Raw genomic sequence first — 11743 nt, 5'->3', positions numbered from 1 at the left:
AAAGACCTCGTAAACGTTTTCACGAAAACATTTGAAAATAATCTCTCTATACGACAATTTAACAAAAAATAAAAACTCTCATTTCCTTTCTCTCTCTTTTACGAAGCTATTCTAATAGTCCTGCCCAGTCTTCCTAAAAAAAAAGACCGCAAAACCTCGTATTTAGTTGGCCCTTCCTCTCCCCCAAAACATCTGGCGTCTCATACTGGGGGAAAAAAAACCGCCCCCGTCCAAATTCTTCAAGGTATTTGCTTCTCCTAATTACTAGAATTAAAAAAAAAATTCCAAGAAAATTATTCTACTATTATCTCCAAGTACGGCTTGTCTCTTTAAGAAAAAAAAAATACAAAACACCAAAATAAACTTACAGCCCCATCATCGCCAAAAGAACCCACTCCCTTTCCCAAAACAGAACTAAAACACAAAAAAGATTCCACCCCTCCTATGCACGCTTTTATGCTCAATTGTTTTCTTGTTCCTCTTTGTATGTATACCTACAGTTACGAGCATATACATAAATAGATACCTGCCACCCCAATAAACAACCAACCAACCCCCCCTGCCACCCATTTCTCGTATTCACAAGCGTCCCCCAAGTCCAAAAGCCCACACCCCGTAGACTGGCTAGACCTAGAACGGCGCAGATATCCGCCATCGCCTAAATAATCCCTAGTCAAGCTGATATCTTTTGTTCTTCGTCTTCCTGTCTCCCCGTTTTTATCTCTCAAAGGTGCCCCTTGCTGACCCCCATCCCGTTTTCCAGTCTGGGCTTCCGTATCATATACAACATGCTCCCAGTCCATCCGCCCAGGGCCCGTAAGAATCTGGAAAAATAGCATGGTTAAACAGATACTTGAACAGATTCCGGCCGTTACGGGGCACGCCGTTGCCACACTCTCCACCTCACCGTTTCGTCTTCGCCAAGGATATGTGTGATGTGTGTGGTACCATGATGTGAGAAGGGGAGGGCCCTATTTTGCCGCCATGACCTACTGCAGGTTAAAAAGAATCTAGAACAGGGCGCTTAGTATGATGGGGGACGAATCTCCCAGAAGGAACTATTAGAGTCAGCAAGCTGAGAGTCTGGTTGGGGTAACAGGGGCTGGGCTGGCTGGACAAAAGGCAAGATAATGCAGAGTCAAGGGGAGTCAACCAACCGATAGACCAGCTAGTCCAGACCAGCCCACTCTCTTCTTTAAAGATGATCCGATAATACTACTAGTAGACCCCAGAGATTACCCGATAGCAGTAGTACCTAGTAGTCCAAAGTAGGGTAACCGAATTCCCACTTTGAGGCCTTTCGTACCCTTGGGGCCTGTAGAGCGTAGGCTATCAAGGCCTCTCGAGGTCGGATTTGTGTTGTCACCTTACTTTCGCCGTCTTAAAAATCGGTTTTAGAAATAGGCAGGGCTAGTTTCGGAACCAACGTGAGACAGAAATGAAAAGAAAGAAAACAGAACAAGTAAGAACCTAAAAAATAGTATCAGTAATTATCCACGAATCGTGATTTCGCTGAGGCATCGTACCTTGTATAGAACATGACCTGGAATTTAGCCAATTGGATTCTGTAGACACATGGATGCAGAAGTTGTACGGAACATTCTCTTGGATCAAATTTGGGGTTCATGGGTTACACAGATAGACATATTCGAACAAGATAGTATTAATCCAAATTCAGGCTGCCACTAGAGGCAATACGTGAATTGTCCACAATCATTTTCGCAGCAGCATTGCCCATACACCTCTGCAACAGCTATTAACATTCATCCACACACATCTGTCACATACACGCTCCCAATTCATCACTGGCACTTTATGCCTGCTGCTTTTTTCCAGAAATAAAACAAAAGTCCTAAATTCAATCAAAAACTTCTCTCCCGCCGTGTGTTCATTTGAACGCCGCGAAAACGCCATATTCTATCCGATAAAAATGTGCGTAACAGCACAGAAATAACAGTCGCTATGCAGTGTGATATTCAATTCGCCCAATTACCATTTTTGTTTATCCCATAAAGGAGTGACTCTATGTCGACCTAATGTTCGTCATAACGTAATAATTTCATAAAGGAGTGTGTGCGATCCGGGGGATCCGGGGTATCTTCGTCTAAAGGATTGTCGATTAAGCTGGTGGGTATCATTTCAAAAAGGAGTGTCGCGTATTAGATAATACATTAATATTTAGTTGGTAATTATTCGTGTCGTTAAAGGATTGTTCTGTCGAGATCAACTCGAGATTGTAAAAGGAGTGTCGTCGGGCGTTGGGCTCAAGCAGGCTGTGGCTGACAGGAGCAATAAAGAGAGAAACAAGGCCCATTCATCGTAGTTGTGTTGTATGGTAGCGAGCGTCTTAAGGAATGTTGTACATTTGCGTCTGCGTTAAAAATCAAGAGAAGAGGAGGAGAAGGAAGCAGATGCCAGCTGCGTCGGGTTGGTTGTCCATAGGAGGAGGTTGGTGAGGCTCGTCGCGGAGTGGTGTAGGAACCTGATGGTGACCAAGTGTGCTACTCCATCAAACCGCTCGCTGCTTGCCTTTGCCTTGCGGCTCCGAAGAACTCGGAATTAGAGGCGCGCGTGACAGCGGCGATGGAGGGTGTGGCGCGGAAGACGCCGAAGCGGTTTGGCGATGTCGGTGATACGGCTTGCTAGACAGCTGGACTGGAGACTCGGGAAGAGGAAGCATGCCGAGAGGGTCCTGGAACTGGTATGGCGATGGCGATGGAAGTGGCGGATGGGATGGCGCCATTGTCGACGAACCATCTAGAGGCGGATACGCTGATGTACTGGAGTTCCTGGGTGGCAAACGGTCAATTCCGATTGTGCTTCCTCGAGCCGGGGTTAGAGAGCCGAATGTGTGTGCCTAGATCCACACGGGCTGCTGGGGAGTAACGAACCCGACGCCGTAGCTACTGCTGTAGTGCGCATCCTCGAAAACGGGCGATTGGCCAGGAGGAAAGCTTCGCATGTCATACGCACCATACTCTTCCGAATCACTGTATGCGATGGAGGCCTCAAAGGTTGATGATGCCGGGCTGTAGGCGCCACCAAAGGACGGAGAGGGGACATTCAGATACTGCTGGTGAGGATAGGGAGACGAAATGACCAGCGGACTGAGCGACCCATGGGGAGCAGGCGCGGCGGGGCTGTTGAGCATTGGCATCTCCTCAGCGCTGTAGCTGAAAGCCGGGTTTCCATATGGCATGTAGGACTCCGTTGCAGGGACCATTGGTGGCACCTCCTCCAGATGATGGAAGTTGGGAGGATGGAACGTGGGGAACGAAGGCGTCCTCTGCGGACTCATCCAGCCCATGCGAGACCGGAACTCACTGACAGTATCAATGGGAAACTCCATAAGCGTAAGCGGGGTCTGGTAGGTGCCCTTGACAGTGCTCGCTACGTTGATAGACATGAGCCGCCGAGCAATCTCCTCAATGGGGGTCATGGACAGGCTGCCAAAGTAGGCTGCACCAATCTCGGGGAAGAGACGCTCCATCAACAAAGCCACAGTGTACAAGTGAGCGATAGCAACCAGAGAGTTAGCAGAGGCTTGGTGAGACTGGAGGTATCCGACTGGAACCCAGAAAAGCCAAGTCCTCAGGGGCTGGAGGCGCTCAAACTGTTGGGCAATGGACAGAGTGGGGCTGATCTTGCGAGAACCCTTGAGAAAGCTGATCAAGTGCTGCATCTGAGTGGTGTCTTCCTTGTAATGCTTCAGATGAGCTTCCACCTTGATGACTTGCTCGAGGGTCCGCTGATAGGCCTCAATGTCGTCCTTTCGCGGCTGAGTGGGCTTATGCTCAGGGTCCGGAGAAGCAGGAGCAGTTGGGAACGTGCTGCTCTCAGCAATGAAGTCTGTGAACTCAGACTCGTGCTTCCATGGCTCCATGGCATCAATCACCTAACGGGAAAAGTCAGTAAGGTGTCATGCAAATGTGCTGGTAAAAGAAAAAGAAAACGTACCGTCGAAGTGCCTTGCATAAGCTGGGTCCAGCTGCGCCTGTTGAGGAAAATCCAGTTAGCTATACATTGCTCACGCAAAGGTCGCAGGAGAGTGACACTTACCAATCCGTGGCCTGCCACGACAGCACCAGAGATGCCGCAAGAATAGCGTCAGATGTATCGCGAGAGAATGAGCCAATGGCCGCGTGTAGACCGCTCAAGGCTTTACCCTTATGCTCAAACGCCATGCTGCCGACTAGAGGGCAATCGGTCAAGAAGGCCAGGTGCATGGCGGAAAATGCCAACAGCGCATGCATTACATAGGGAGTAGTGGCTCCGATCTTTAGAAGACTGGAAACATCAAGTCAGTGTCTGGTTGAACAGTGTGGGACCACTAGCGACGGCAGGTTGCCGCCGGAGTAATGGTGCCCAAGGAGAAGTAGGGGAAGGATGGTTCCTGTGAAAACTTACGTCGGGATGTGACGCGTCCACAGAGTGAAATTGTTGGCGCCAAAAGCCTGCAGCTGAACGTACAGCGAGGTAACGTGGTGAATCAAGCGGAGATCCTCAACGGAAAACATGTGCGGCATAGGAGCTGGATAAATGCCGAGCGATGGGAAGGGGAACATGCCGGTCCTTCGCCATTCGTCAATGCAAGCTTCGATTTCGGGAGTCCACATAAGATCGGGCTTGTCCGGCGTGGTTGAGCGACCAGCATCAGGGACCTGCACGTCGTTGTACGGGCAGCGGATCTTGTGCTTGGTGCAGTTGCGGCTGGGGGCATGGCGTTAGCAAAAAAGAGAGGCATCCAGCTAAAATCAGGATCGGCCAAACTCACCATTGAGGGAAGCTCTCATCGCAACGGATGTGGCGACGCTTGCTGTAGAGCCATAGTTAGACCAATGTTTGAGGGAGTTTCGTCAGAGCTGCTGTCCAAGCAACAGCAGGTATTAATACGTACCACGTATCACAGCCTTTGCGAGACTTGGTGTGACTGTTCAGAACGAGGTCAGTTGATGCACAGAAAGCGAACAGAGAAGAGGGATACAAACCTGCGACGAGGAGGACCACCGCCAGGGCCAGCCATTGTTGATAATGGAAAAGTGTTGAGATTAGTGACAGGTGACCTACAAGAACAAGTACTGGTCAGCAGATGATTTTATGTACCCAAGGGTGGGAAATCAAAGAAATGCTCGAGTTGGGGTAGAATAGCAGAACAGATGTCACATACGTAAGAGAAAACACAGCTGGAAACGGCTGTGCTTGAAAAGCGAGCGAGAATTGTGATGCTGGTTTACTTGGCTGTCGTCCCAAATACTTGGTTTATCAAGCTATAGCTAGCTGTGCTGTGCAGTAGCTAGTGTCGATTAATTGCTGGATCCTTGCTCTAACGTCTCTCTCTTGAAAAATAACTAGCGATTGAATATGGCGTATAAAAAAGTCGTTCTCTCCCTAACTCTGAATTAAACGTAAAATTGTTTTGGTCGTAAAGATTTTTTTAAAAGGTTTTTTTTTCGTTGTATATTTAGTAGCGATTGTGGAAAGCGATTGTGGTGGTGCGAAGAAAGAAGCTCTTTTAGATAGACATTTACGGCGACTTCGAATTCGGTCCCCGAGGACTTGAAACCCGCGGCTAGCAGCTAGTCTGTATGTTTCGAATGTTGCGCAGTTCGAAATGCGTAGCTGAATAAATGAATTCCGTGCAAGAAAGATTTTGATTTATCGATTCAGATAAGATCTTCTCTTTATAGTTTGACGATCCGGGCGACTTCGAAGTAAAATAGTGGCGGCGGAGTCGGCGGATAAAAAAGTTGCGGCGGAAGTGGCGGTTGTGGGGAGGATCAAAAAAGCGAGAGCACCGATAAAAGCGAATGACAGGAGTCAACGAGGACTTCCTAGGAGCGAGAGGAAAGGTGGGAAGCGAATGTGGGAGAGCGAACGTTGGAATCGAGAAGATTTGGAGTGTTAAGACCAGGGGAGAGGGAAGAGAGAGGGGAGGTGTTTGGGGGACTGGGGAATGTTAAATAATGGCGGCGGCATCCCACCGGGCGCTCAGCGAGCTTCTCCCCCAAGCGTGCGGTGCCGTGCTGTGCGGTGCCGTGCTGCGGCGCCTGCTGGGCTAGGCTGGGCGCTACGCTATGCTGCGCTATGCTACAGAGGGCAACCAGCCCCTACAGGCGGCCACTCAGCCATGCGGGCTGGCACTGTACAAGGCGCGAGTACAGGCACGAGCACAGGCACGAGTACAGGTACGGGTGCAGGTACAGGTACCGACGCAGCCTACCCTGGCCCCGGCCTGACCTCGCCGAACCTGTAGCGCTGCTGCTAGCTGCTTAGATCCTTCCACTCTGAGCGCTGCTGCTAGCGAGAGCTTTGCTCGTCCGCCGACGTGGGAGAGGCCCATTAGGCTTAGCCTGGCAGGAGACGACGGGTACAGCAGGTACTTGCCCGTTGACAAAAGGCCCCTCAGCGGCCATGTCCCGCGACTGACGGGGGGTGGAAGGGGGTGCCACGCGCTGTGCGACTCGGGGTTTTCAGGTGGTGAGTCGTAGCGGTTAGGTACATGCAGTGGGGGGCTTTTTGCACTTGTCTGCTGTTTGCTGTGCTGTTGTCAGGGCACATGGTGCGGAGCGGAGCGGTACTGTACAAAGGGCCAATGCCCAGCTCCAATAGAGCTGTTGCAAGTACATATTTAGGTGATGGGAGCACACAGCCAATATGATTGATTACATCAAATGTATGCTTGCCAGATACCCAGAACACCACACACCTACGGGTATTGTACTTGACCTGCCTGCACATTGATGTCTGAGACGCAAAACACGGAGCACAAGCGGGCATGATCCCAGGCAAGGGACCAGTCGGCATTCTCGCAGTGCCAAGAACACAGCATCTGCCTGCAATCACGAATAATGTCCACGAGGAGACGGGGGCAGCAGGGCAGAGCAGAGCAGAACCGAACTGAGCAGGGCTTCCGGCCGGCACCGCAGTGGAGAGGGGGCGAGACGGGTGATGGCTGGTGATGGACGATGATGCTTCGTACGAGCCGGCGAAAGGCACTGGACAGTTCGGGCTAGGGGTGTGACGGCCTGATGAGGCTTGGCTCCTCGCCCAAGAGGCATGACGCACATGGCACGATGCCCACGCACCAGAATTAAAAATAACAACTGGGGCGAGCCGTCGGCCTGGTTTGGCCAGCAGGGTGCGGGCAATGTGGGGGATGGAACCAAGACCTCGTTGCTTTTTCTCACCCTGACCCGGCGGGCTTAGGCTTTCTGGGCCAGACGCCATGGCACAGCGTTAGTTGGGGCCGGCGTTCTAGCTCAGGGTGAAACCGACTGCGCGATTCGACGCCATCAGACGAGGATCAGATGCTTAGCCCGGCCGTGGTGCCAGCACATCGTGGCCGGCGGAAGAATTCTTTTCAGTGCTGTGGGAGTGAGGCCCCCAGAGCCTTGCTGAGACGCTGCCATTGGAGCCTTTTTTTTTTTTTTTTTTTTTTGTTTTCTTTTTTTGTTCCCTTCGTATCTAGAAATGAGACGAGAAGAAAGGGACACACTGCTATGCTATTATTATCACGCCCCAACTTGTACTTTGGCTCTCACTGGCTGTGTCGAGCCCGCGCCCGTTGAGGATAGGAGTATTTGAGTTTCAAGATAATTCGCCCCCCATCATCCCGATATGCGGCATCAGAAATGCTAAACAGAGAGCTGGAGATGAATGGAAAGCCTATTTGGCACCGTCAAAGGATGCGAGCCAGCAGAGTTCATCATCGTCAACTATTGTCCTAGTGCTAGCGCTGGTGGGCAAACTGCTCTAGCCGAAAAGTTTTCGGGAACCAAGAGCTTAACTCGGCGGGCTTCCTAAGATGAGATGCGCCCACCAGAGAGGCCCAGAAGCGCTGCCCACCGCTGGGTGTGGGTCCCTGTCGTCACAGGCAGCTTCTCCCAGAAAGCGCCACCACGCATGCACATGCAGCCCTCTAGCATTGCGCCGATTAGCTCTTGCAACAGAACCCTAATGCTAATTTATATGCAAGCCTAGATGTGGCTAGTGCTGCCGGTACTGCCTCTATACATCCACAGGCACCTGTCAGTCTATTGTGCAGGATGGACCGGCAAGGTACAGCTCTAGGTTCTTGGTAGCGCTTGCCGTCTAACTTGGCATCACATCATGGCCCTGCTTCCTTCTCTGCCTCTACCTACCTAAGGAACTTACCTATGTGGTGCCTACCACGGGTAAGCGCAACTCAGAAAGTATCATTCATGCTCATGCCACCATTTCCGACAAGCGGCCATTTATCCATTTATGCTCGCTTTGAATCCTGCCTGATTCCTACTTCTCTGCTGCACTGTTTATTGCAACATGGAGTTTGGGCAAAGACACTGATCAACTACTAAGGTACTAACTGTACTCATAGTCTTCTCGCTACAGTAAGTCCTAAAGGTAGTACTGCACCTGTATGTAAGCCAAGAGACACCTGCCAAGCCTTACCCACAGCAGAATGTCAGGACGGTCAAGTGCAATTAACCCGCCACGTACCCACCAAATATTGGAGCAGCTGTCTAAAAAAGTCGGCAAGCCGGTTCACCAGGGTGCTAGCACTGCTAGTACTTTTTACAAGCGACTGCACCTAGCGCCTTGGCCGCCGCGGAGCCCTCGGCTGCCGCTGTACGCAGAAATGCCGCCCAAGGACTTCGCAGTAGTACAAGTACATGTGGTCTCAAGCCGTTTTCCCTGTCGCCCATATTAAGTCCATGTTAGGCAATGCCGGTGAGGTCTCCGTTGACCAGGAGGTCCTGAAAGCCGATACTCGATTCAAACCATGATGCAGGAATGCTGCTAGGTCCTAGCATAACGTGATGCACGGATAATACCTTTGGCGTTTGCCGTCAGGTGATGCTCCGTGCCGCACTCCCCGCACCGGGCGCGCTACTCTCGGCGTAAGTCCAAACGGCCGGTTCATGTTTGGGTTTTTGAGGCGTTGAGGCGAAGCGCTCTCAGCTCCTCCATCGCGCGTCTCAGAGCACCTCCAACGGTCAGTGCACAGCAAGGGGGGCGTTTTGCTTGCTTAGTATCCCGGCTGAGGTTAACGTTACCAGCAAATTGCCCTCGTACTGCTCGTACTTTATGGGGATTATCCTATCGTCAGGTACCGTGTCTACCTGGGAGGAGTGCCGTCACCACAACAACATCTGCCGCTAGGCCGCAGTGACGGCGATTATCCAGCGGCCTCGCCTATCTCTCCAATCAAACGGCTAGCCAGGGCCGGAAGGTTCTCAGTGCCTGGATCTCCGACATGTCAGTGCCAGGAGGCAAGTCCATAAACAGCAGTAATTAGCAAACAACTGCCGTATAGCCTTGCATACGACCGTACAAATATATCCAGACTTGGTTGGCGCGCTGCTCGAAGCCAGCTGAACCCCAGGCCCTGGTCTTCGAGAAGCCAGGAAGAAACTTGGCGGTCATCCTACTTGTGCTTTGTCCGTGCAGATCCTGCCGCGGATATCGGCAGCTTTCCATTGTGCATTTATCGGCCGAGCAAATCTATGGGGCGACCGCACGGAGCCTATGTATACTCCATCCAACTGCCATCTCCTGTCAGCTGGATCCCGAACCGTGGTCAATGTCGTCAACGGACGACGGTAGCAATCAAGTACACAAGCGCGGCATATTACCTACTACCAAGCGCTATTGGTAATAGTAGCATATCCGTGCTGGCATCTCGTAGCCAAGCAAGCGCTGATCGTATCGAGTCAGTAATCGAATCCTCAGCCTTCTGTCCTGAATAGGCTACTCGTCAGCGCCAGCGCCATTGTGGTTGGCTGGCTGGCCTTACCACTGCATAACATCTCAGCCACTCTCATTACTGGCCCCGCTCCGATCAAGCGCGTTCCTGATCTACAGGAAATGAGCGAGAGGCTTTGTCTCTAGTCAATCGTCTCATCATCTAAAGATACGAGGTCACACTCTTCCTTCAGCAGTTAGAATAGCTTCTTAGCCCGGCTACGCTTAATTAAGCAAATTCACCAAAGCCGAAAGCCGCAAACAGCCCTAGACCCTGAACCCCCCCTCTATATCGCGGCTAGGATGCAAAACTCGGTTCTTCATCCGTTGCCCCCGTTAAGCAAAAAGCACGTCAAAGGCACAGGAAAAAGGATCCAAGACGGAGGCAGCCAACGGCAATTATACCCAGTACCGTCTTAGGCTAGCTTTTTCCATTTCCCAAGCGGATTCTCTGATTCTCTAGGGGAAAACATCTTCAATCCAGGACAGAGGGGCATTGCAGCCGCCGATTCCGCTATTCCATATCGTCAGTCTACCTATCTAGACACCAAAGATAGGTGGTTATTAATACAATTCTCAGCTTTCCGACAGATTTTCCGGTTGGCCTTGCCCACTCATAAAGCAACCCAACGGATAGAACTGTCATTAAAAAAGGGGCACGCCGTATAGACAGTGACCCGCCTACGAAGCAGCATTGTGAAATGCCCTCTCTTTCTGCAGCGTCTATTGTTTTGCGCATTTTCAACAAGTCAAGTACAGTCTCGTCTTGCAATGACAAGAGACCCGGGCAACTCCCCGGTTTGGGTTGTCAGACAGCGTAAGTGTCCCAAATAATTCAGTAGTGCCGTGCCAAAGACATCATACTCCAAATAGCGCCAATATAGTCTACGGCTAATCTTGTTACTGCTATTATTATCACCATTACTTCCGTTTTTGGCAATGCTTCCCCCATTCTACTGGACTATGACGGATGACCAAAGGATTTCCAATCAAACAACGGCAACTTTCGAAACGATGATACATTTAGGCTCCATACTATGCTATCCAAGCCGCTTCTAGGCCCAGAAACATGCTTCACGGGCCCGCTCAAGTCCCCGAGCAGAGTCCAGGGTATCTCCAGGGGTTACTGCCACCATTCTCAGGAACAGGCATAGATCTAATTCATAGCGAGATTATCATGGGTTGCGAAGGAGATTCATAAACCTCGTGTCCTGAAATGGCCTTCTGGGGCTCCATTAATCCGCTTTCCACGCTAAGAATAGCGGCCACCCCTTTTTGGGCTGGCCGATTCGGGGTCCTCTGCCAGTCTCACAAGCCGCAGGATTTACTCAGCACGCTGAAGGCTGTGCCGCAAAACCTCACGACGACTGAGGGAAGCTTGCAAGCTGCTACCCTACCAAGCTATAGACTACCGATGTCCACGAATAGCGACCGTCACTGCCGCAGCCTCTTAATGCTGGTGCTGCTGCTCCTTCTGCTTGTTATTGTAGTCGAAGTGTGGGGTTCTGTTGTCATTTGTGCCGGTTCTGCTTTGCCTGTGTCGCGAAGCACTTGCGAAGCACCAATACATTGAACTGTCTTCATCGACAAATTCTACTGGTAAGACACTGTAGCCAACCATGAAGCCGCATCGGTCAATTCTTTTTTTAGACACGAGATCGCAGCCAAGGGCGTTCGTCGCTTCGATTGGCTTCATGGCGCGCAAGGCATGGAGGTTAACCCAATATTGACTGGGAAGACGCTGGTTTGCTGGGTTGTCTTCCAAGTGGGAGCTTGCTCATGCAGAACACAGCAACGGCATTGGCGGTTGCAATATGGAACACATGGTGGCCCACAAAATGTCATTTCCACTCGAATGCTACTCCAGACTTGCACTTCAAAAGAGAATTGCCTGATGGAAAACTGCGCCGTCTAGTCCTGAACCGAAGATGAGATCCGATGAGATGGCGACACGACGAGTCAGACGGCAGCCAGGCAGTGCAAATTTAACGTGATTATGGGGTACGGCTAGCTGGCACTT

General features: G+C 51.1%; 2 protein-coding genes across 2 annotated transcripts; one reads left to right on the top strand and one right to left on the bottom strand.

Annotated features, from left to right (window-relative positions):
* Nucleotides 1–2857: 2857 nt before the first annotated feature.
* On the bottom strand, nucleotides 2858–5023 carry TrAFT101_009163 (uncharacterized protein; the record flags this gene model as incomplete). The annotated part of the gene is made up of 7 exons (XM_024910326.2): nucleotides 2858–3895; nucleotides 3958–3994; nucleotides 4060–4287; nucleotides 4408–4710; nucleotides 4775–4816; nucleotides 4898–4930; nucleotides 4989–5023. The coding sequence occupies 7 exons, from the start codon at nucleotides 5021–5023 to the stop codon at nucleotides 2858–2860; spliced, it is 1716 nt and encodes a 571-aa protein (XP_024755670.1).
* Nucleotides 5024–10939: 5916 nt separating this feature from the next.
* TrAFT101_009162 (uncharacterized protein) lies at nucleotides 10940–11296 on the top strand (the record flags this gene model as incomplete). The annotated part of the gene is made up of 1 exon (XM_066128553.1): nucleotides 10940–11296. The coding sequence occupies one exon, from the start codon at nucleotides 10940–10942 to the stop codon at nucleotides 11294–11296; it is 357 nt and encodes a 118-aa protein (XP_065984673.1).
* Between the last annotated feature and the right edge of the window lie 447 nt (nucleotides 11297–11743).

Source organism: Trichoderma asperellum, chromosome 5 (assembly GCF_020647865.1).
Source record: "Trichoderma asperellum chromosome 5, complete sequence".
Classification (NCBI taxonomy): Eukaryota; Fungi; Ascomycota; class Sordariomycetes; order Hypocreales; family Hypocreaceae; genus Trichoderma; species Trichoderma asperellum.
Note: the sequence above shows the minus strand (reverse complement) of the source record. Positions and strands in the feature narration are given on the sequence as shown.